Genomic DNA, 21,826 nt, shown 5'->3' with positions numbered 1-21,826 from the left:
TAAACTGGTAGTCTTTTGAGATTGGTTTTCATTGTGCACTGCAAAGTGAAAAACAGAGAAGCACTTAATAAACAGGCATCGGCCTATACCCAATTTCTGCTCATCTGTTCAGTTACAGCCCAATTTTGAAGCTGTAGAATTTGACAGTGAATCTAGTTTTTTCCAGCTACCCTACCTTCCCTAGCCTATGGAGCAGTTCATCAGCCTAAAGCATGATACCAACTCGGTATACTATTCACATGTCAAGAAGTTGAAGGAGAAACTGTTCATTCCATCGTATCTGGATATCCAAATGCCTCCACTATTAGCTGGTAAAGCTTTGGTTTGGGGACATAGAAGAAAAAAACTTTCAGTGCTCGTATGCTCCTGTGCCAAAAAATGTGCAAGAGTGACAATTACATGGGGAATTGTTTCTTTCCCAAGAGGCTGGAACAACCCCAAATGTAATTTATTTGGCATATACCTTCAGGATCAGCATTTGGTTTGTGACCTCATTCACCTAAGGGTGTTACAAAATGTATTTTAGTGTTATTATATTTATTATATATTTATTATATTCATTATATATTATATGGATATGATATGAGGTGATATGAGATTATATATGATATGATATGAATTATAGATTTATTTTATTGCATTATCTTTGTGTTATTATATTTAATAAAGTGATAAGATTGATGAAAAGCTTGGTTAGGCTTTGGCTCTTTCATCTGCCAAATGATCCAGGACTTGCTATCTGAGGCATAGATTTGCATCCAATGCCAAGGGTGGGCTAATGATTTCTGCTAGACTTAGCATTCTGTACCACTTGGGGAAGGGGTGCCTGGTTTTCTAGTTCCATCATGTCCTGCCTTGCCTCTGTTTCATCTTCAGAATCTGTCTTTGCCAGCTACCCTGTGAGAGCAGAACCTGGAAATTTCTGGCTCTGGGCACTACTAGTGGCCCCTTTGTATGTTTTTCTGATGAGCACAAGTTTGCATTTTAAACAGGATGATTGACTTAGTCATTAACCTCCCACGTCAGCATGTTGATAGAACTTTAATCCTTTTGCATGTTTACAGGTCATGACAGTACATCACCAGGCAGGCTCCAAGCCCTCTAAAGTGCTCAATCTTCATACCACTCTATATATGTCTTACCTGAGTACTCTCCTGGGAGCATTTCTTTGCAGACTCATGTTTATAAGAAAAAGCACTGAGCATTGACCCACAGTAGCCTTGTTATTTTGAAGATACATGTGGTTTGTCTTTTTTGGGAGCTGTGTAGATACATCCATAATTACCACATACAGAGAAATAGTTGCACTGCAGTGACTTGTTTCACTGCCTAGGCAAAAGGCACTGATTGATGGCTCAAGTGGAAACTGTATATATTCCGGTGATGTCACAAATAGAAGAAAGACTAAAAAAAAGTCACAAGGAACCTCAGAAACCTCAAGGATCTTTGTCACCTCTGCACCTCATCTGATCTCCAAGCAAAATGTTTCATACAGGCAGGCCCATGTCTTCAGCTGGGTCAGAAGGTTTTCAGGAACCTTCCAGCACCCAGTGTGGGACCTGGTGATTCCACTACATTTGCACTGTGAAATGTAAATTACTGTTGAGAACTTCTGACGTGCCAGATTACAAGAGCAGCAAACCCAGGGCCACTGAGGTAGAGTTAAGATCCCATTTGTCTCTTAAGTACAAATGATCTTGAGGTTAGTATCTCTGTTAAGTATCCAAACACCAGCATGTACATGTAAAATAAATGAAAAACTGAAATTGTTGGAGAGATGGGCAAGAACCATAATATCTTTTCCTATATACAGTACTCAGTATCTAAATATATAGCAAAAGTTAGTATTTTAGAAAGCAATCAAGCATTGAGTAGGCATGGGAAATCTCCCTCAAACATATGTCCTGTTATGAATTACAGCATTTATCAGCCTACTGATGATACAGTTTATTGTAAGTCTGTTCTTTCAAAGTGAAACCATATGTTGAATGGGAAAGAGTGGAAGCCTAATGTAAGATAAGACTGTTTATTAAGCTATGCTGATGGATATTTTGTGGATGAACTTTCTTTACAATATAGTTTAGGGTTATATAAATTGTAATTGGTATATGCAAACAAATGTGCAGACACTGGCTATAACATGATTTAAGTTAGCTGTCAGATGACAGTTCTGGAAGATAGTGGGACCAGTACTACCAGTGCCAAACTCCCACAATATCAAAACCTTGTATAATTCCCATGTTCCGGTGTATGAATAATACTAGTTTCAAAGGAGCAAGGAGAAAGACAAGTTGATAGTAATTTTTATTTAATTGCTCTTGGAAATTTTACGTTGCAGGAAAAGGTATAGAATCTTGGAATACAAGAGGAAGCCACATTCCCAGCTATTCTTTAAGAGTTCCAAAAGCTAGAGTCTAGAAAATGTCATCCTGCTGGTTCCTTGGAGCCGTACCCGAGGTTTCAGGTTTGGCTTGTGACTATGTCTGTCAGTCTTCTGTCCTGTCGATTGCCTGCAGTGCTTCCTTGGAGTTGCAGTCTCCTTGCAGGGAGCAACTCCTAATAGAGGACAATGAGTCATTTGAGCTACAGCTCCCATAGGAAGATATGAGAGTATTTCCAAAGTGAGGCTTTTCAGTTTTTGGCTAAAAGACTGTTTCTGAGTATTTAATTAGTTAATTTAAAAGAAAACAAGATTTTCGCCAGAAATCAGTCTTTTTTGTTTAAAAATGTGCATTTAATAAAGATCTAATTTTCCGCAAAAGCTGTTTCAACCAATGCTGGGAATTAGTTCCTGACAAAACTACTAGAAAATGGATTTCATAATGTAGAGTAAAATCCAGACAATTTTTTCCAGATGACTTTAGAGTGATGTTGTTATTACTCCTAAACTAAAAATGATAAACCAAGGCAACTTGTAATTAAGATTAATGAAAAAGTAGCACATTAAAGATATGAAAAAGACCTCATTTGAGCATGAAAATTACTTTGATCTCTGCTTTTTCATGCTTTAACTTGATAGTTATGAAAAAAGGTTTATTTGGTTTGATTTACTCCAAAGCATCTTAAAGCAGCCAGAGCACACTGAATAATCAAATAGTCTTCAGAAATCATTGGTATTGCCAGAGTAGCACAAGTGTTGAGCCAAGCTCAGCTCTATTGCTCGTGTGTCAGCTGCCTGCTACCTTTCAGGCTTCTCTGTTCTTCTGGGGGCCTTACTCTGCACACAACTATCTTGTGGTCCTTCTGCCAGTTTCTTCTACACTTCCTTCTGCAGATTCCTCTGTAGATACACACAAACCAGATGCACGAACTCACACAGAGAAGCACGCATCATCTTTCTACTACCCCATACTCATTTGGGCATGGCTTATTCTTACGTCTTCTGCTTTTTTCTTATTCCGTCTTTGTGGAATATACCTAAATATAATCTATATAGGAATATATAGGTAGAGGAATATTAGGAATATTACCTAAATGAATAGGTTATCAAGAAAATCAATAAAATCAATGATGATTCTGTAATTTCTTCGTAACAGACATATTCTCCTAGGAAAAGAACAGCATTGGAAATGACCTTTCAGAAGTAACTCCATTGGTTTCTAAGGGCCTAAGACCTTACCTTGAGACCCAAACGTTTTACAAAAAATTAGAACTGGAACTAAATAATAATAATATTTTGTTTTGTCTATTCCACAAGATAACATCTTATGAAGAGAACATGACAATAAGTACTCAGTTAAGTCACTTAATTCTGTTCCATTTTTCATGCAGAGCTTCACATACAAATCTTGGAACCATTTATGGCCACTGTTCTTTTTATTTAAATTAATACTCATACCAAGGCGGAAGGTCTAAGTAATTAGAAAATAAACTAGATCATCCGCATATTCATTTTCATCTATAAAAATATCTATTCATGACTTCTGTTTTGATGTTTTTATTGCTGTAACACAACCTATGCATTTTAAAAGCTTTCTGTGCCCAGAGGAAAACTCACAAAATCAGCTGAGCAGAGGTTGTATCACAGGTGCTATAAGAGCACCTAGCAACACTGCACAACAAATGGAGATGGGAAATTGCTGACCACATTAAACAGCTTTGGAAATTAATTTGATGCTTACTAAGACTAAGTATGGTTATCATAATTGGCCTTTGTCCAGAGCATATATTTATAGTAGTTAGGTATTTCATTTATGAACCATAAAATTTGTTTATGAACAAGAACAAAACTTTTATTTAAGCTAAAGACAGAAAGGACATTTGGGATTTTATAGCAGAATTCTTGCTGAAATTGATTAAAAAAATTTCTATTCTGCTCTGTATCTCTGAGAGTATCCGGGGTTATTCGTGAGGCAGGTGCTCAAATGATGTCAGAGCTAATGCTTAGCATCATCTTCTCATAGACCAAATCCTTTCACACCCTTTTTAAACAAAAAGTTGGCATTAGACCACACATTACTGCAAAAGGAGTCAAGACTATATGCCATTCACACAGTGGCACATTGCCAACAGGAAGCACTGTAGAAAAAAAGAAATGGTTTCAATGTATAAATGAAGTGTAATAAAATATCATAATCAGAAAATCAACATTAGACATGGTAGGCCCAGTCCTGTTATACCTGAACTTGTTTGGGAATCAGCAAAGCTGCTTGCGCGTCAAACTCTTAACAAATATGACTAAACCGCTTTGAAATTCAGGATGTGCTTAATCAATTTCATCTGGACTATACTACAGACTATACTATAAATGTGGATAGGTTGGGACTGAAATGCAAATAAGTTAATTTTAAAAGTCTCCAGTGGTGCTGCTTGAGTTTCCAACTATGTATTACAGATACATAAGCAAAAGCTACCTTCTTAAACTTTACCCCATGTGTCCCATTAATATAGAATGTGGGGGTTTTTAAATTACCTTTTACTTGTTACCAAGTCAAAACATGTTCAAGTTCAAAGCAACCAACTGTTCACCAAGTTAAGGCAAATTCAGCTTAAATCCAGTAACAGGCTATATTTTCTTGCTGCCAGTGTTCTGTTCTACATTATTAGCATAGCTGTTCTCTCTGACGAAGTCCTTGCCATCCCCATAGACAGAAATATCAGATTCCAGCTTCTGAGTGAAAAAAAACCTAATGGTACCATGGGATGAGACTTAAAAAGAAAAAAACCCTCAAATTTAAAGCATTTTTACTGATTTCAGTATGGTCCCATTTGCTTCAGGAGAGGGAACTGGAACAAATTCAACCCTGGTTGTATACCATCATGGTTTTATTGCAGGCATCTTCATCTTGTTTCATTAAAAGTCACTGTTAATAACTACACTGATGAAAGTGGGCTTGGGCAGTGAAATTCACTCAAAGAGCTTCCAAAATGAGATTAGAAAACAACACTTGCTAACCTTTTTCAATAGTACTTCATAAACTCGTATTTCTGGCTGGTGGCCTGATAAGGAACCCCGTGCATACTTGACACACCCCTTGAAATGAAAGGTGCCCAAGGAAGGCGTGATGAGGCCCCTGACTGAGGAAGTCAATGAATCTTTGTTTTAGTTTTTTGTTCATACCTGATGTAATGGAAAGCTTTTACAGGGCAAAGTTTGTGGGACAGAACGGACAGTAAGGAATTAGTGGATTAAACAAAAGGTGGAGGTGCTGTGTTTGCTGAAAGTTGTGCTTTATGGTCATACCAACATTATATTTACCATGTAGACCATTACTGTATCAGAAATAAGTATCTACCCAATGGGTGAATTGCTCAAGGTTATTTCCTCATCAGCAGTGAGGGCAGTGCATCACATTCCCTTTGCAAAATTAACTTTTGGTCAGTCTTACTTCTGAGAACTGCCAAACTTTCATGAAAGGATTAAAAAGCCAGTCAAAAAGAGATACAATTTTGATGTCACTAAAAACTTCCCATATATAATTTTTGAACTGCTGGTAACTGTTTTTTAAAGACTCTTCTGCAGGACAGCAGAATAAAGAAGTAAAGAAAACCACCTTCTCATTTATCTTCAGTAATGGTCAAACTTTTAAGATACTCAGGTTGTATCTGAGAACATGCTTTTTCTTCAGTATTTTATAGAGATGGTAAAATATTGCTGAGCCATTTAAAAAAAATCAAAGCAGGTATTTTCTAGCTGAAACTTCCTGGTAATCTGTGATGACATGAGTATTCCGTTCATCCCTAGTGACATGGAGAACAGTCAATCCTTGTCTTCCTTTTCCAAAAACATTTGCATATTAGAATATTAGAATTTTATCTCAATACTTACTCTTTTCCATCTTCAATCACCCAGTACCTTACTCCTTACTCACAGGTCAGATTTTCTTGTTCTTGGTATCATAATTTCCTTTAAACTCTCTCCATTTTGTTCTGTATCTGTCTTGAAAGGTGATGACTACAGCTCAACACTATTCTGCAGGTGGGGCTTTCCCAGTAGAAAGTGAAGCAATGCATAACTGTCATCTGTGCAAAACTCTTAATTATGGTCTCAGGATGGTACCTCCCTTTTTTTTTTTTTTTTTTTTTTTTTTTTTTTTTTTTTTTTTTTTGGCATCAGTAATATATTGCCAGTTCAAGAATCTTTATTCCGAAGCACAAAATACCGGGTTCACCCTCTGAAAATGTATCCTGGAGTACATGAAGTTCCTTGGTAATTTGTATCATGGATTGGTCTTCAAATGATGCATCATTTTCCTTTCCTGGAAAACTGCCTTAGTCTCAAATAAGCCAGGAGCTGGATTTGAAGGAGCTGAAGTCTCACATGCATTTTAGTGAGGCAGTCACTAAGAAGTAAAGCAAAATATTCTGCATTTAAAAAGCAAGATGTCCTGGGTGATTTCTAGCTGGCATTGTAAGACAGTCAAAATGGAAATAACACCTGCTGAACAGCCCATTTTACAGGCAGTTTTACCTGGGATAGTCCAGTTTCCATTGCACCAGCTGAGGATCTACACCTGAATACTGGATTCATGGCTTGTACTGCCAAAATTCTGAAGTGTTGATGCAGTTGGCATGGCTCATATGCATTTACTAGTGCTTTGATCTTTTCATACAGAGGGACATGCTTAAAGAAAATGTCCATGCTTTGAGAAATGTGTCTTTAGAGAGACTGTCTTGAGAACTGGTATTGCTGGAATCATGATCAGCACTGACCTGAAAAGATTCTCTGGCCTGTGGCAGAGCAGAGGAAAAAACAGCTGAGCCCCAGGGTCCAGAAGCAGCAGAGCTTGCTTTCACTCATTTATCTTCCAAGGTTCACAATAATTTTTGAGCCCATTAGTCATTACAGCCAAATTTGACTGATGGCAGAGATGTCACAGATAATTCTGTCTCCAAAGGTTCTAAGAAAACCCAAGAACATTCAGGTAGGAAAGGGAGAGCCAGTTCCCAGTTTCCTAGGTGAAAGAATAGCTGCCATAAGCTCATCTCGTTCTAGAAATGAGAGAATCCATCACAGACAGAAACTGTAATTGTGTGATGTGCAGCAAAAAGATGGCAGAAGTCTACCCTGATTTGCACACCAAAGTCAATCAGCCACAAGGGATGAATCCATAGGAAATCAGGCATAATTAGGTCTAGAGCTCAAAGGTCAATGAACACAACAGAATGAAGCACCATATAAATACAGAGAGAATCCAGTCTCATGCCAGGAAGTGTTGGTAGAACTTAAGCAAATACTTAAATGCGTAATCATCTATCCTTAGTCATGTCAAATAAAAGCTTTGTCAATAGTTACGGGCATGTTACATTGCTTTGAAAAGCAATGTTTTTCAAAACAAAAGCACTGCTTTTATTATACCTCCTTCACTACCTCCCTTTTAACAATTCACCACCCAACTTGCCCTTACTGCAGGAAAAGAGGAAGCTAAGCATGCATAGTTCCACCTCAGTATTGAAAGGACTAATGATTCCACTGCAGAGGAAAGCCAGCCCTCTTTCACGGTGTACATGCCCTTTTCTTCTGCTGTGTATCACAAAGTAAGAACCCACTCCTCTCCCATGACAAGTGACAAAGCTTGGCTATATTTAAAACTACAAAGTACATTCCTATGACTGTTTTTTTCAAAGACCTTCAAGATCTTTTAGTCAGTTCTCTGCTTCACAGAAATATGTGAACCATATCATTCCTCCTCTGGAAAATTTCTCTACTGAGCCACTCCATAGCTCCAGAAAGTTTTGCAAGATAAGGATAAAAATACAATGTGCATCTGACAAGGGATCCCAGTCCCCAGGCTAACGAGTGTTTCCCAGATCATACATGGAGGAGGTACAGGCCTCCCTCCACCTGGAGGTGCACCTTTTTATGACTCTTCCTTGAGCCTTCCTCTGTCTCAAAGGACTATGGTGCCAGTCAAACAACACTACTGTCCTCAAAGGTCAGAAGCAAAAACAGTTTGCTCCTTCTCATCACATAAAATGATTTCCTAAGGTAATTTTTGGAGGAGGAGAAAGGTAAATAAAGATACCCAGGTACACATAAAAAATTCCAACTAATTTGTCCCATTGTTGTATTCAATGGTGATAGATAACACAGAAATTTGGGGAGCACCAAAAGAACCACACCATTGAAGCTGTGAACAAAAGTAGCTCAGAAATGTAGAGCATCAGACACAAGCCAAGGCCTGGAATGAAAGCCTTCTTCTGTTGCTAGTTCTTTAAACAACAAATTACACATGTATAATGCTAATCCCAATACTAGGTAAAGAATGGGGAAACATTACTAGAAATGCAGAAAGCTAACTGCAAAAACCAGACACTCTTTACAGACTTCTTTATGCTGAGGGACAAGAGTAGTCTACAGTCAAATCAAAGGAATGAAAAAACTGCACACTTGAATATGGGGGAAAAATAAGCACAGAGGATTTATTTTAAAGACTCTGAAACCTATGGGAAGAACTGCATTACATTAAGATATGCAGATCCACTTCCATGCTATTCAGTTTCTACAGAAACATCACTGTGAAGACATTTTAATCTATTTTAAAAATAGATACAAAAAAGAGCTGTGTGTAACCTTTTGTTAGATAAATCATACCATCACTAAACCAGCTTTGAAGACTGGTTGCTTCTGCTGAACACAGTGGGAGTTCTGCCATGGACTGAGAGACAATGGCCTGTTCCTGACCGCAAGCTAGAGAAAAGAATGTACATGTGCTGGAGCAGTGTTTGTGGAACATGGTGCTGATTTTACTGATGGCTTTTTCTATGCAGCAAGCATGAGATCATGTACAGGGCTGTATTTACATGGTGATGTAATTTTTGCAGCAGAAGCTGGAAAAACAAGGAGGGCATATCATGTCCAGGGTGATGTATGCCAAGCTTTCCACAACTATGCAGCCATGTCATATATATGTTGGCAGGATGAAAATAAGACGTGGGACAACCCTGCCCCAAACTTCTAGACAAGCTTATGTTCTGGCTGCAAAATCGACTCGTAACTCTAAAAGGAACTTTCATCAGGCAAACAATTTTCAAGTCAAACAGCATATGTACTTAATTGAATGCTTACAAAATCACCTTTTGTTTTATACAGATGTTCTGCCAACAAAAGGAAAAACCAGAGATGCCTAATAGATTTAACAACATGGCTCTATTTATGTTGTGATCACATAAGATCGGATGCTGAAATACAATTATTTTCCAAGTAATGTTGTATGATAATGCGGTTTACAAACTGTTACGCCCACTCATCTTCTGCAGTAGAATATCACTTTTTTTTCCTTAAAAAAATGCCATGGCATGTCACTGAGACGTAAAAACTTGAAAAAGAAGTTTGTTGACCTCGTTTACATATGGAATGCTATTAGCCATAAATAAAAAAACCAGGATTGTTTAATTAACCAGTGAAATTATACACACACTTTTTGGAAAATCTGATCAAGTTTAGTCTATGATTGGTTTCTAACTATGCAGGCACAGATCTCTGTATGAATAACATTTAATATAAGATCATAACTGTTCCTCCAGTTCATCCACATCCATTTGGGAGCTGACAAAAATAAAACTGGTGCAGCTCTGAACCTCTGCTGCTTTCATCAGAATTGTTTTTGGTTAGGAAGCTGGGTGAGTCACTAAGTAGACGCAAGAACAAATCCAACTATAAACCACGTGTACCTTTTATCTACAAATAAAGTGAACTGACAAAACAGCTTTAACAGTAATGTAAATGACAGTAAACTTGGATGTAACAACCGAAATAGTGACTGAGGATGCTTTAGAGGGACAACATACAGCTGTGACCATTAGAAGAGTGCCCCAGGACACCTCTTTCTTTTTTCTTGCATGTATCCTGGAGTACATGAAGTTCCTTGGTAATTTGTATCATGGATTGGTCTTCAAACGATGCATTATTTTCCTTTCCTGGAAAACTGCCTTAGTCTCAAATAAGCCAGGAGCTGGATTTGAAGGAGCTAAAGTCTCACATGCATTTTAGTGAGGCAGTCACTAAGAAGTAAAGCAAAATATTCTGCATTTAAAAAGCAAGATGTCCTGGGTGATTTCTAGCTGGCATTTTAAGACAGTCAAAATGGAAATAACACCTGCTGAACAGCCCATTTTACAGGCAGTTTTACCTGGGACTGGTGCTAGGAACATGCGTGTCTCCCCACGTCTCATGGTTTTTCAGGACTGTTGTCTAACAGACCAACCATACCAATAAGCTCTAGACTCAATGAATCACCAACAAAAAATGCTTTATGTGACAAAAAGCACAACTGTTGACAACAGTCAACTATTAAGAACTCATTGAATTCTTACATGAATGCACACAAATGCAGAACATGCTGAAGCCAGGGAATGAGCACAGGATGAAGCAGCGCCTCAAAGCAGCTCTTCAGAGTGCTGCAGTACCTGTGTGCATCATGCATGGAGAAGCCTTATGTATCTCCTCCCTGTGGCAGCAGTTAACTCCCCTACAGGCAGCATTACATGAAACAGAGTTTGTTAGCTGGCGTTTTCTCACAGAAAAAATGTAGCTTCCCACTTGCAGCTCAGAAAACTAGTCCACAGAAATACTCAAGCATCTTGTAGGAGTGTTGACAAGGATCACAGTAAATATTCCTCCCTTCCACCTCCTTCTTCCCTGCCATATCAAGAAATCCTATTTAATAAGACAGATACAAATGGACAAGGCTTGTTGATCATGAAGCTGTATTTCAATCAGGAAGCACTAAAACTGGGAACATAAATCATGGATCTCTAGAGTAACTCTGCATCAGTCCAGACTATAGGTGAAGGTTGTTTTTCCCATTTTCATGTGAGATGCTGAAAAATTTCCAGCCTTGAACACTTGCTTCTGAGACCCTGATGCACCCTACTGAAGCTTTCCAAGAGATGAATAGCAAGTCACAATCTTCTTACATTTTTAGCAGAAGATCGGAGTTTAGCAGCATCTCAAAGTGAAGTTCAATTCCTACTTTACATTGGTATAAACAATTGGGAAAAAAAGAGGAATGTTTTCTGTTCATAGCTTTTATTATAAACAGATTAAATATTAACATAGAAAAAAAAGAGACTAGTTAGGCCTTTAGAAGGGTAGGTGTCCTAAAACAGCCCCAGAAATCCATTTTACACAGTATCCACTGAGTTGGAAACTGTAGAACCACTGCTGTAGTAATTAAAGTCTGCAAAACACTGGGATATTCCCTGTCCTCTCTTTTAAACAGAATGGCATTCTGCATCAGGAAAGAGTTAGTTTGCACAGCTTTTTTACTGACACAATGAATAATAAAATGTTCAGCCACAATGAAAAAAAAAGATCCATGTATTCAAATAAAGATACTCCAAAAATATCAGGTCAGCCCACTTCCTTTTTTCATTTTACCCAGCAGGCCAAGCTCCTCCTGACTGTTGTAACTGGCTGAAAATTATCAGTGTCAGTCAAGATCTTCTGGGCCTACTAGGAGCTTTGCAAAGAGTAAGAGCTAGAAGTGATGTTTGTTCTCCAAGTGATATGCAAAACCTTTTTTCAGTTCTTTTAAAATGACTGGTCGAAAAGCAGAATATGTCTGAGTCTGTAAAAATCCTTCTGTTTTCAAAATACCAAATTTCAACAACAACAATCTGGATGGTTGAAGTTTAAAAAGTTTCAATTATCAATTATTCAATTTTTTAATCAGGTAGTTGAAATAGTGCAGAGGTCTGTGCTTTTAGATTTATACATTATCAATTATATACTTGGTCTTTTCCCCCCTTAAAAATAACTGTGAATAAACACCTGAAAATATTGGAACTAACAGAAAATATAGTATTAGGATTTTGTTTGAAAAATACCATTTGCAATAAAAAATATAGTCATTTCTTCTTAGTAGAAACAAGTAATGAAAATGTACTCCCACACGTAATTTTTTTAGCATCCTAGACATGTAACAAATACTTCTGCAGTAGCAGCCCATCCTTTAACCACAGTCTGAATCCCTTACAGTGCTGCATTTTAATTAATATAAAAAAGCACTTACGTGAGTAAATCTTTGCTTACTCCTTTGTACATATTAGCCTGTGTTTTGGCAATGTAAGCAAATGCTAGAGCATGTTGATTAGATAGGAAGTGGTTTACATATAAGTTTTCTATGTAAGAAACTAATCTAAAAATATTGGCTCTGATCCTAGGCAGGGTCATTGCCTCTTTGTACTATTCCATTGATTCCAGCCAGAATTTACCCAAACAGAGTAAGTCTGGAGGGCCCCTCTTTTAAAGATCACTAAGTCAGAGAAACTTTTATCTTTCCATCTCTCTGTTTTGAGAAAAGGATGGGGGCAAGCTCAAGCTACAGGCTTCTGAACAACCCTTCATCCAAAATGGAGATCAGAAAAGCCTGTGGGTACTGCCTTACTGTGTACTTCCTTTTACGCCTTCTCCTACTGCCGCAGCTTTCCCACTTGCTTGGACATGTGTTACTGTGATCAAATGGTGTCAACAACCCCAGAGGCTCACAGGTACCCAGAATCGAGCCACTGACCTGACCCATACCCTGGACTTTGGAGTCTGCCAAAGACAAGACTGCAGATGAGCATGATGTCAGTGACTAGTGTGAAACAGAGTTGATTCAAGCTGCTTCTCTCCAAAATTGAATTTCTGTGCTTTTGTGAAGCCCAAACGGGGCAAGCATCTTTTTTTCAAGATGGATTTTGTGAAATCAAATGAGCACTTCCTCTGGTTCCTAAGTCTTCTTTGTAATAATATTTAGCTGGTATTTCTCTTGGTGAAACTGAATCTTCCCTGTTTCCACAGAGGCATAATGCAGTGGAGGACTTCTGAAGAACTTGCATAGACAATATCTTTCTTTTTATTTATACTATTTTAGACAGCATATGGATTTTCGTAGAAAAATCAGTTCTGAATTTCATCTCCAGTCTTCAAGATGGACCAATGCTGTACCATTTAACAACAACTTTTTCAGGATTTGCAATGGTATCTTTCCACTGCTCTACTGCTTCATTGTTGCTGCTATTGGGACTTAACCAGATCTGCATTAAGGAAAAAAAAAAAAAAAAAAAAAAAAAAATTAGAGTTTACCTGATATAACAAAAGCCCAGCCTTTACTGATTCCAAATAAATAAAGTGTAGAACAAGATACAACGTATAGATTGTGACCAAAGCATAACAGCAACAAATACAGTTCTGCTAGTCCTAACACATCTTGGCTTTCAGCTGGGAACACAAGGAGTCTGTGTTTAAATTTAGCCTCTCAAATAGTTTAGAGAACCCACTACATAATAATGTTTCTGTACTTAATAAGATGTTTTAAGTAAAGCATTCCTTGCTGTATTCAAATGCACGTGCTGGGGTCAGGGGCTCACCAGGCCAGTGGTGGCTCTGTGTGTCTGGATACAGTTGGCTCCAAGCCATCCAGCATCCGGCACGAGCTGTCCAGCCTTTCCATGAGCATTTAAAATTGCACACTCCCACAGCCAGGGCCAAACCTGCATTCCACAGAGGTTACTAACATGCCCATACCACACATAGTCACGTAGTAAGAGTCCGTTTCTTCTCAGTATTCAGTTAGTGGATAGTGGCCATTAAAGAAGGAAATGAAGTACAACTAGGAAATTTTCCCCCTTAACATTATCACCAGCCTCCATTGCCAGAAGAATTCTGCTTATGTAAGTAGGTAGCATTATTTACAGGACTCTCTTTCCTCAAGTCTTCCAAGAATGAGTCCTTTTAAGACTTCTCAGAAACCTTGACCATGAAGTACATTTAGCCTATACTGCTGGGGCATGAGTCCTCCAGAAGTGAGAATAATGTCTTCCAGAATACCACAGACAGCTGATGTTTCATCCATAGAGATTCAATGTACATCTTGCTCATGATTAAAGACATGCCTGTAAAAGCAGCCTAATCTAAGTATTGTCTGCTTAGAACAGCATCCAATTAAACATCATTCTCTGAAGAACAAAGTTAATGGATCCAGCTATATCCTTTTTTTTTCCAGCTACCCAGCCAATTGCTCAAAGTACATTTTTCCCTGAGCCATATTTTATGTCTTCATGTGTTATGTGGCAATGTCTGCCTTCATGAGCTAAAACAACCTTTTCCAAATAACCTCTGAGGAGCACTAGTTTTCCTCCCCTGAAAAATAATATCCACGATTAAATGTAACTCATCAGATTATCTCACATATTGCTAAGTGACTGCAAAATCATAACCAGTTATTTTGCCCCCAAGGTATTACAAGTAAAAAGAACAATTTTTTTTTCTTTTCTGATTTCAAATCTAATTCTACCAACAGCAAGATGGGACAGGTGCAACATGAGGCTACAAAAAATGGAGGAACTTCACATAACTCTTGCTGGCACATCATTTCTATAGCTTATAGCACAAAGGCATCTTCTGTAGCTGCATGTCTTCAGCAGGCAAAAAACCATCACCAGAATGAGACAGTGTAATTTTTTGTACCTAAGGACAGCACAGTCCTCCATTTGACATGAGACGTTACAGTTGGGGTCTCCAAATCAAGTCTACATTATTAATTTATGCATATATTAAAATTCTGTTACTGCATCTAACTGGGTCAGGAAAAGCACAGAGCATTAAGAACAGCAATGGCTCACTATACCAAGAAGAAGAGGAGAGACAGAAAGGACAGGATGATGGTAAATTAGAACAGGCAGGGGAAAAGGATGGAGAGAATAATGAGACCAGACTACTAAGTTTTATGATGGTTAAATAAATATGATCACAGAAATGCTTTCAAAGAGATACTACTGAAGTTGTGTCTGTTAAAAAAAAACTTTAAAAAAAGCGAAAAATATTTTGTGTTTGGACACTTATACTATTACTTGATCATATATAGATAGATTATTGCACTGACTTTAGCATTGTTTTACCCAGGAAAGCAGTCTCATTGTAGCTGTGTACACACTGTACCATTGTACACATCCCTGTTGTGAGTGTATTGTTATGGCGAGCCAACACCCCCTTGCTGTACAGGACACTGTAGGTTATGGAACTCCTGTGGGTGCTACGTTTGTTTTCTTTAGCTTTAGAAAGCTAAAGGCAAAGAGGAGATCCTATTTCTCTTGGAAGGAATCTGTCACATAGTAATACTCCACATAAAACTGACATTAGGATTTCTTTTTGAAAGAAAAATCAAATGTCAACTCCCATTCTGATGCTGGTGCATGTTTAAGAGCTCAGTACCATTCCTGCTTGGATTACATCCAGAAGAGTTTAGTAGAATTTACTATTTTGTTATATGTTGCCTCATTTAAAGTATTTTAAAATTCATACCAAGAAACCTATGGAACTGGATTTTTAATATCAGGCTATTTAGCAGAAACCAACCTGTCCTAAGAAGTGTTTTCTTCTCATCGAGCTTCTGCTGTAGAGCTTGATGAGAAAGCTAATTCCTTGTTCTGCTTGGCTAACTGGAAAAACCATCATTTCTCCCCACTTCACTTGGCCATTAGTGGACTTCAGAAGGCGAGTCTTCTTCTTATAGATGATCCCCTCTGTACTGAACATTCCGATTTTCACAAAGAAATCTAGCACAACAGGGAAGGAAAAAGGCATAGCACACAAAGGATTACTGACAACACACCCAAAAGGGAACCAGCAAGATCCATACGTATGGTTCAAATTGCATCAATTTCTCAAAAGTCTGGCCAAAAGAACCGTACAACAGCTTTCCTGACTAGTCACACAGAGTATGTTCGGTAATGTTGAACTGATAAACACAGTATCCAAACAGCAAGTGCAAGCTAATGCTCTTGTATGTCAAGATTAATACTGGGATAAAAATCTTCCAAAATACATAAACACGTATCTTCAAACCAAACAAAATATAATCAAGTAAGACATCTGGGGAAACAAGCCTTGGCAATGGAAATCTACCACACAATATGTTAGTCTGAGGCTTGTAAGGAATGTTATGAATTGCCAACCCATTTGCGCAGCAATTTACCTGTTACAAATGCTTTTAGACAGGAGGCATGAAACAGCTGATGTAACTTACTTGATGACAGCGGCGTAGATGAAACAGGAAGGTTTTGTGCTTCAAGAATCTGTAACTGTATCCTCCTGTTTATTGCTTGAAAACAAGTTCCTATTTGAAGTTCTGGACGGCACACCTACAAGCAGAAGAATGTTGCCATAACATCTGGATTAAGTTGCTTATAAACTCAGGAAACACAGGAATTTTGTCATATGTTGGGCTCCCACATTTCTGTCTGGGATTTCCTGGAGAGAAATGTAAGCATGTGTTGTATACAGAACCTGCAGATGCACAGTAAATGCATCTTGCACTTGTCATAGATGCAGTACATGTGCTCCACTGATGAGCTGCTTGTGTGTGGTGCACATACGGCCCTCGTGGGCTGTGGCCAGGGATACTGGGCAAAGAAACTAGTCCTTGGTTTTCACCTGGTACAGATTCTGCAGTGGTAAGAGCAGGTACTCACAGGGGAAACCAGACATGCCATTGCAACTTTACTAAATCTGGGTGTGGAAGTGAGAGACTGTGAATGCTCCACTCACACAAAAACCTTCAGAGTTCCCCCTTCCACACTTCTGAATTTCGCAATATGGAGATATAAGAAATGTTTTCCATAGATACTGTCACTTAATGTCATGATTGCTTAGGGCGACTGCATACTGTGTAGTTTCCTGTGTTATGAAAGTACTCGTGTTTTACAGGCGCACACACATAGTATATGTATCGAGATCTCCAGTCTGATTCTTGGGGGATTTTTTTAGAATTTTTGCCAGGGGCAAAGTTGCACTGAGTCATCCTCATTGCTCTCCTGTCAGACTCTAATGTCCTCAGAACACTGTAAGAGCAGCAGGAAACAGCCAATAGAGACCCACCTTTCCTGACAACCTTCATTTAAATGGAGTCTGCTAGTCTTTGTTGCCTTCAAGTTTTAATGCACTTCAATGAACCAAAATGCACTAAGCAAGAGAGCAACAGGTCAGATAAAGAAAAGTCAGGCTCCAATTCATCAAAGAGACCCAAATTCTCTTTCTAGCTCAGCCACAAAACTTCTGTGTCAACTCTGAGCTTTGGCTTTCTACTGGCAGAGAGGGTAGTTTGCTGCCTCACAGGGTAGTAGGGGATGAATCCCAGAGTGTCTGGAGGGCTCTTGGATATAATGGTGAGGAAAGCCAACACAGACTGAGAAACTATGAGATGATTCAGAAATTTACACTGAGATGAAATGCTTTATAAACCACCTTCCTCTGTCACTTTATCTTACTGCTTTTGAAGCAATATGGTTTTTCACATTAGAACTAAAAAATGTCAAGCGTAACTTATGTTAGAAACCAAGAGTATCATTCATATTACTCAGACACACTTAAATAAAATTTGCTTTTGAATTGCTAATTCAAGTTTAATTTGTTGAAAATACAAATGTCTAGACACAATCTATAAAAGAAATAAACAAAGTGAGGGTAGGGGGAAAGGAAATCCCACTGTGAGAACCACCTGCTTCTTATTACATTAATGGAAATGAACTGTCTGAATTATTACTTCACAGCATGCAATCTGAACATTAAATATATGGCTGTCTTTGCAGTTTCAGGCCACTGGAGATCTTAGCACTTTTCTTCCATAAAAAAAGCAGATGCCATTTGCTCTGAGCTCTTGCTGTGAGTCCTAAGGATCTTCTGATGCTTTTTTGGTCAGAAAAGACAATTACCCGGTGTTCTTTGCTGAACATTTCCCCAGAATGCCCCTCCCTCAAGCTGTGAGCCATGGTGTGGAGGAGCTTGCTCCAGCTCTTTTCCTAGAAACATCTGCAGTTTATGACCAGAACAGTTATGTGCAGAGTTCAAAAGTCTGCATTTTTTCCCCATCAAAATGCCTTTCTCCAAGGAAGTAGGGTAAAGGGAATAAAAAAAAAGAACCCCTCTAGTTTTTACTCCTGAATTATTTTACTTTCATTTCCAGCAACTCTTTCTAGGTGAGATAAGAACATACTTCCACAGTATTGGCACTTACAGGTGCTTTGGAAGGAGGAGATATATCCAGCCAATGACTCGACTCCTGTGAGCTCAGCTCCCGCAGTGCCAAGGAACATTCTCCAATAGTTTTTTTCCTGGGAGTCTGTGTCTGGATTTTAAATACCAGTCTGACGGCCTGCAGGCTTTGCAGTTTAATAGCAAAAACAAAAGTTTCCATAAATTCAATGTCCTAGAAAGAAAAACAGAGGAGTAACATCATCATTTTAAGAGAATCCCACTGAGCCCAAAACCTAGAAACCAAGGCATCCTGGTTCTATAGCCACTGCTCCCGACTACCATTTTAGGTTGCCATGGAAAGTGTGCTTTTATAGTGCAAAGTCCACACACATTCACCCCCTCATTGTCACACCCTGACAGGGGTAAAGTTTTGGATTATTTTTCATTACCACAATGAGTTGTGGCCATCTCTTCTGGAGCTTTACAACAGCACACACATATTGTCATAACAGATTCTCTAGCCTTTTGCTACAGTCTCTCCAGCTAATTTTATTTTCTTTCACCTTTGGTTCATATTATGGGAGATTTATGTTGCTTTACCTTCTACCCCCTTAAAATTCCTTTACCGCCACCATCTGGAATCTTGTCCCATGTGACCAATTTTTACTATTTTCTGTAGCGACCAAAGTGTGAATATTGTCTCCTGACAAATCAGAGGCAGTACATCAGCTACCTTCCCTGGATGAGTGTGTACCTACAGGTATGCCCTGTCTTCCTCTGGTCCCGCACCACGGAGGTGCTGAGGCCAGCAGCTCATGGCTCAGTCCCCTATGAGCATATCTATCCTGCCAGCTTGTGAGAGAAGGAGGGCAAGAGTACAATGCAAGAGAGGATATAGGAGGAGGAAGTGGAATAAGGCTTTTAATAGGATTTTGAGAAGTTGGGGAAAGTACAACACACCTGGGCAGCTACCAAGGCAAATATGGCATAGGAGTGGATGTTTGGTCCATTTTAAAAATCCATTTACATGTCATATTTAGTTTTTGTGGGGAAAAGTATTTCTCAGTGTTTTTCATGCCTCTACTTACACTGCAGCCCTCCTTGGCAGAAGATTTGAAATGCACTGGCTTGGGCAGTGTGAGAATTCCCTTGACACAGATAGGAGGATTTTCCCCACAGCTAGAAGGCCAGCTCAGGTCTTTGCACTGCAACATTGAAAACAGTCCGTTTAGACAATGCAAGACTTTTACCATTTGATGTAGTTACAGGGTCTACTTAAAGTTCCATTGCCTGAAAGTTATTCACAGTTCTAAGAAGTATATAAAACAACCAGCATAACCGTATCACATTTGCTAACAAAAAAGCCACAGGAAGCTAGGTGTTCTCAAAGTTGTGTTAGGGTTCTGCCCTGAAGGAACTGTTAAAGTCATAGAATCACAGAAGCCACTTAATTGCTGCCTCCACAGTTGCTCCCATTTACTGCCTTCAGATTTCCACAGGAAAATGTGCACAGCAGGACGAGCCTATGACCAGCTCAGCTTTCTAGTCTGTGCTGAACAGTTCCTCTCTTCACAACCAGAGTGCATATTAACATATGTATAGTAACACAAGGAGATATCTACTACTTCTTCTTACTGACTGCAGCAGAACAGAGACTGCAACAGAAAAAAAAATTGAAGGAGAGGAAGATGCTTTGAAGCCTAGTATTACATTTGACTGAACTTCGTTTATATTAACACAATTAATTTTATTTTTTTTAAAGTATTCATTAAAGTAACAGAGAGACAAATTTTATGACAATTACCACTTAGCACAGTAGAATAGTCATTTGAGTAAGTAACCAACTTATTTATATTTGCTTACATGTAAAACTGTGATCCAAATCTGTTCTACAGAGGAAACATAACACAACTTCACATTCAGTCTTCCAAAGTCTCGTTCATCACCTGATAATGTAATAGTATCTATGGAAGAAAGCCAATTAATATTTTTAGAAGTAATGCAGTATCTTAAAAGTTCATTCCAGAAATAAGGGAACTCAATAGTAGGTGGGCTGCTTATCTCTGCAAACATCTCCCAAAATAAATTTGAAATATTTTAACACCTACACTTTAAGGACAAAATATCCACCAAGTCCAGTACCCTGACCTTCTGCATAGCTAAAAGCCTTCACATTTCATAGAATAGAATCATGTAATCATAGAATATCCTGAGTTGGAAGGGACCCTTAAGGATCATAGAAGTCCAGCTTCTGGCCCTGAACAGGAGACTACGCCAAGAATCACACCATGTGTCTGGGTTATCTCAACTGAATTTAATAACTTGTGTTATACTCAAACAACTTTTAGAAAGAAAAAAGGCATGTTCCTGAGACACCCAGAACACATTTATATCCTATCACTTCCCTTAATCTCTTTCACTGTTAAGTTTATAAATTGGCCTCCTCTTTATCTTTCTCAAACTTCTAGTAAACATTTTACTATTATGCTGTCTCCAAGTCAGAAGAGCCATTTAGTACCCAGCATTTCTCTGTCATGACTGGAACCAGGTCATTGCCTCAGACTTCTTTTTGAGGAGACTGGGTCAAACTGACTTCTAGCAGGGTGACTTTTGTGGGGACTTGATTAATTTTTGAGGGTTTATTTTGCAGTATCTCCACTCCTTCAGCATTCTTTCATAAATAAGGATACTGGGTTTGTATGCAATATTCTTGTCTAACTACCACTGTAATATGGGTATTGGATTTCAGGCACTTCACAGAGAAAAATACTGATACATGAAAAAGGACTAGACCGGGGACCTAGTGCTGCATCCTATCCTAACAGAGGGTCTGTAATTTCTTAGTTCACTTGCATAGTAAATCGAGGTATGAATTTCTCAAAAGCATGAGAACTTCTCAAAGTCTCATTTGCTCAATCTCCAGACAACAGGACAGTGCAAGCCCAAAACTCTTAATTTCAAATTGCCAAGTCATCTCCAGCTGACCTGCTACTCAGATTCATCTCAAAAAAACCCCCCAAAAAACCAAAATCCAAACAAAAACATCAACAGTAGAGTAGAAGCAGCTTAATGTTTCATGTGCAAAGGGAAATATTTCATTACAAGGTAAACAAACAAAACATTACCCAGACTCCTGTTACTGCCTTGTGAATCCTTCCTGGAAGAGGTACTGCTAGGTACACTGGAGACTGAATCATATCTCTGGGGACAGGAAAAAAAGAGTCACTAAATTCAGAGCAACAGATGCAAAACCCAGAAACTATACCATCAGACAAGATATGATGAAAACAAAATACTCAATTTCAAATAATTGCCTCATTCCCTGCTAGTTTCTTGATCCAGCAGCATGCAATTACTATTTTGATGCATTAGAGGACCCATTTGACCAGCAGAGATTTTTTCTGCTCATGGAATATACACAACTTC

The 21,826-nt window shown here is 38.5% G+C and overlaps 1 protein-coding gene across 4 annotated transcripts in view; it reads right to left on the bottom strand.

The window, feature by feature from the left end:
- Positions 1–9,570: 9,570 nt before the first annotated feature.
- Positions 9,571–21,826, bottom strand: part of TC2N (tandem C2 domains, nuclear) — a 34,966-nt gene continuing 22,710 nt past the window's right edge. For all 4 annotated transcript variants that reach the window (XM_010394247.4, XM_019294001.3, XM_019294003.3 and 1 more), the window contains 7 exons: positions 21,526–21,601; positions 20,264–20,364; positions 19,489–19,605; positions 18,441–18,632; positions 16,455–16,569; positions 15,785–15,984; positions 9,571–13,464 (listed from right to left, as the gene is read on the bottom strand). In XM_010394247.4, coding sequence (XP_010392549.1) covers positions 13,354–13,464; positions 15,785–15,984; positions 16,455–16,569; positions 18,441–18,632; positions 19,489–19,605; positions 20,264–20,364; positions 21,526–21,601 — 912 coding nt within the window. In that variant the 3' untranslated portion in view covers positions 9,571–13,353. The remainder of the gene's footprint in view (positions 13,465–15,784; positions 15,985–16,454; positions 16,570–18,440; positions 18,633–19,488; positions 19,606–20,263; positions 20,365–21,525; positions 21,602–21,826) is intronic.

The sequence above is a fragment of the Corvus cornix genome, chromosome 5 (assembly GCF_000738735.6).
Source record: "Corvus cornix cornix isolate S_Up_H32 chromosome 5, ASM73873v5, whole genome shotgun sequence".
NCBI lineage: Eukaryota > Metazoa > Chordata > Aves > Passeriformes > Corvidae > Corvus > Corvus cornix.
Note: the sequence above shows the minus strand (reverse complement) of the source record. Positions and strands in the feature narration are given on the sequence as shown.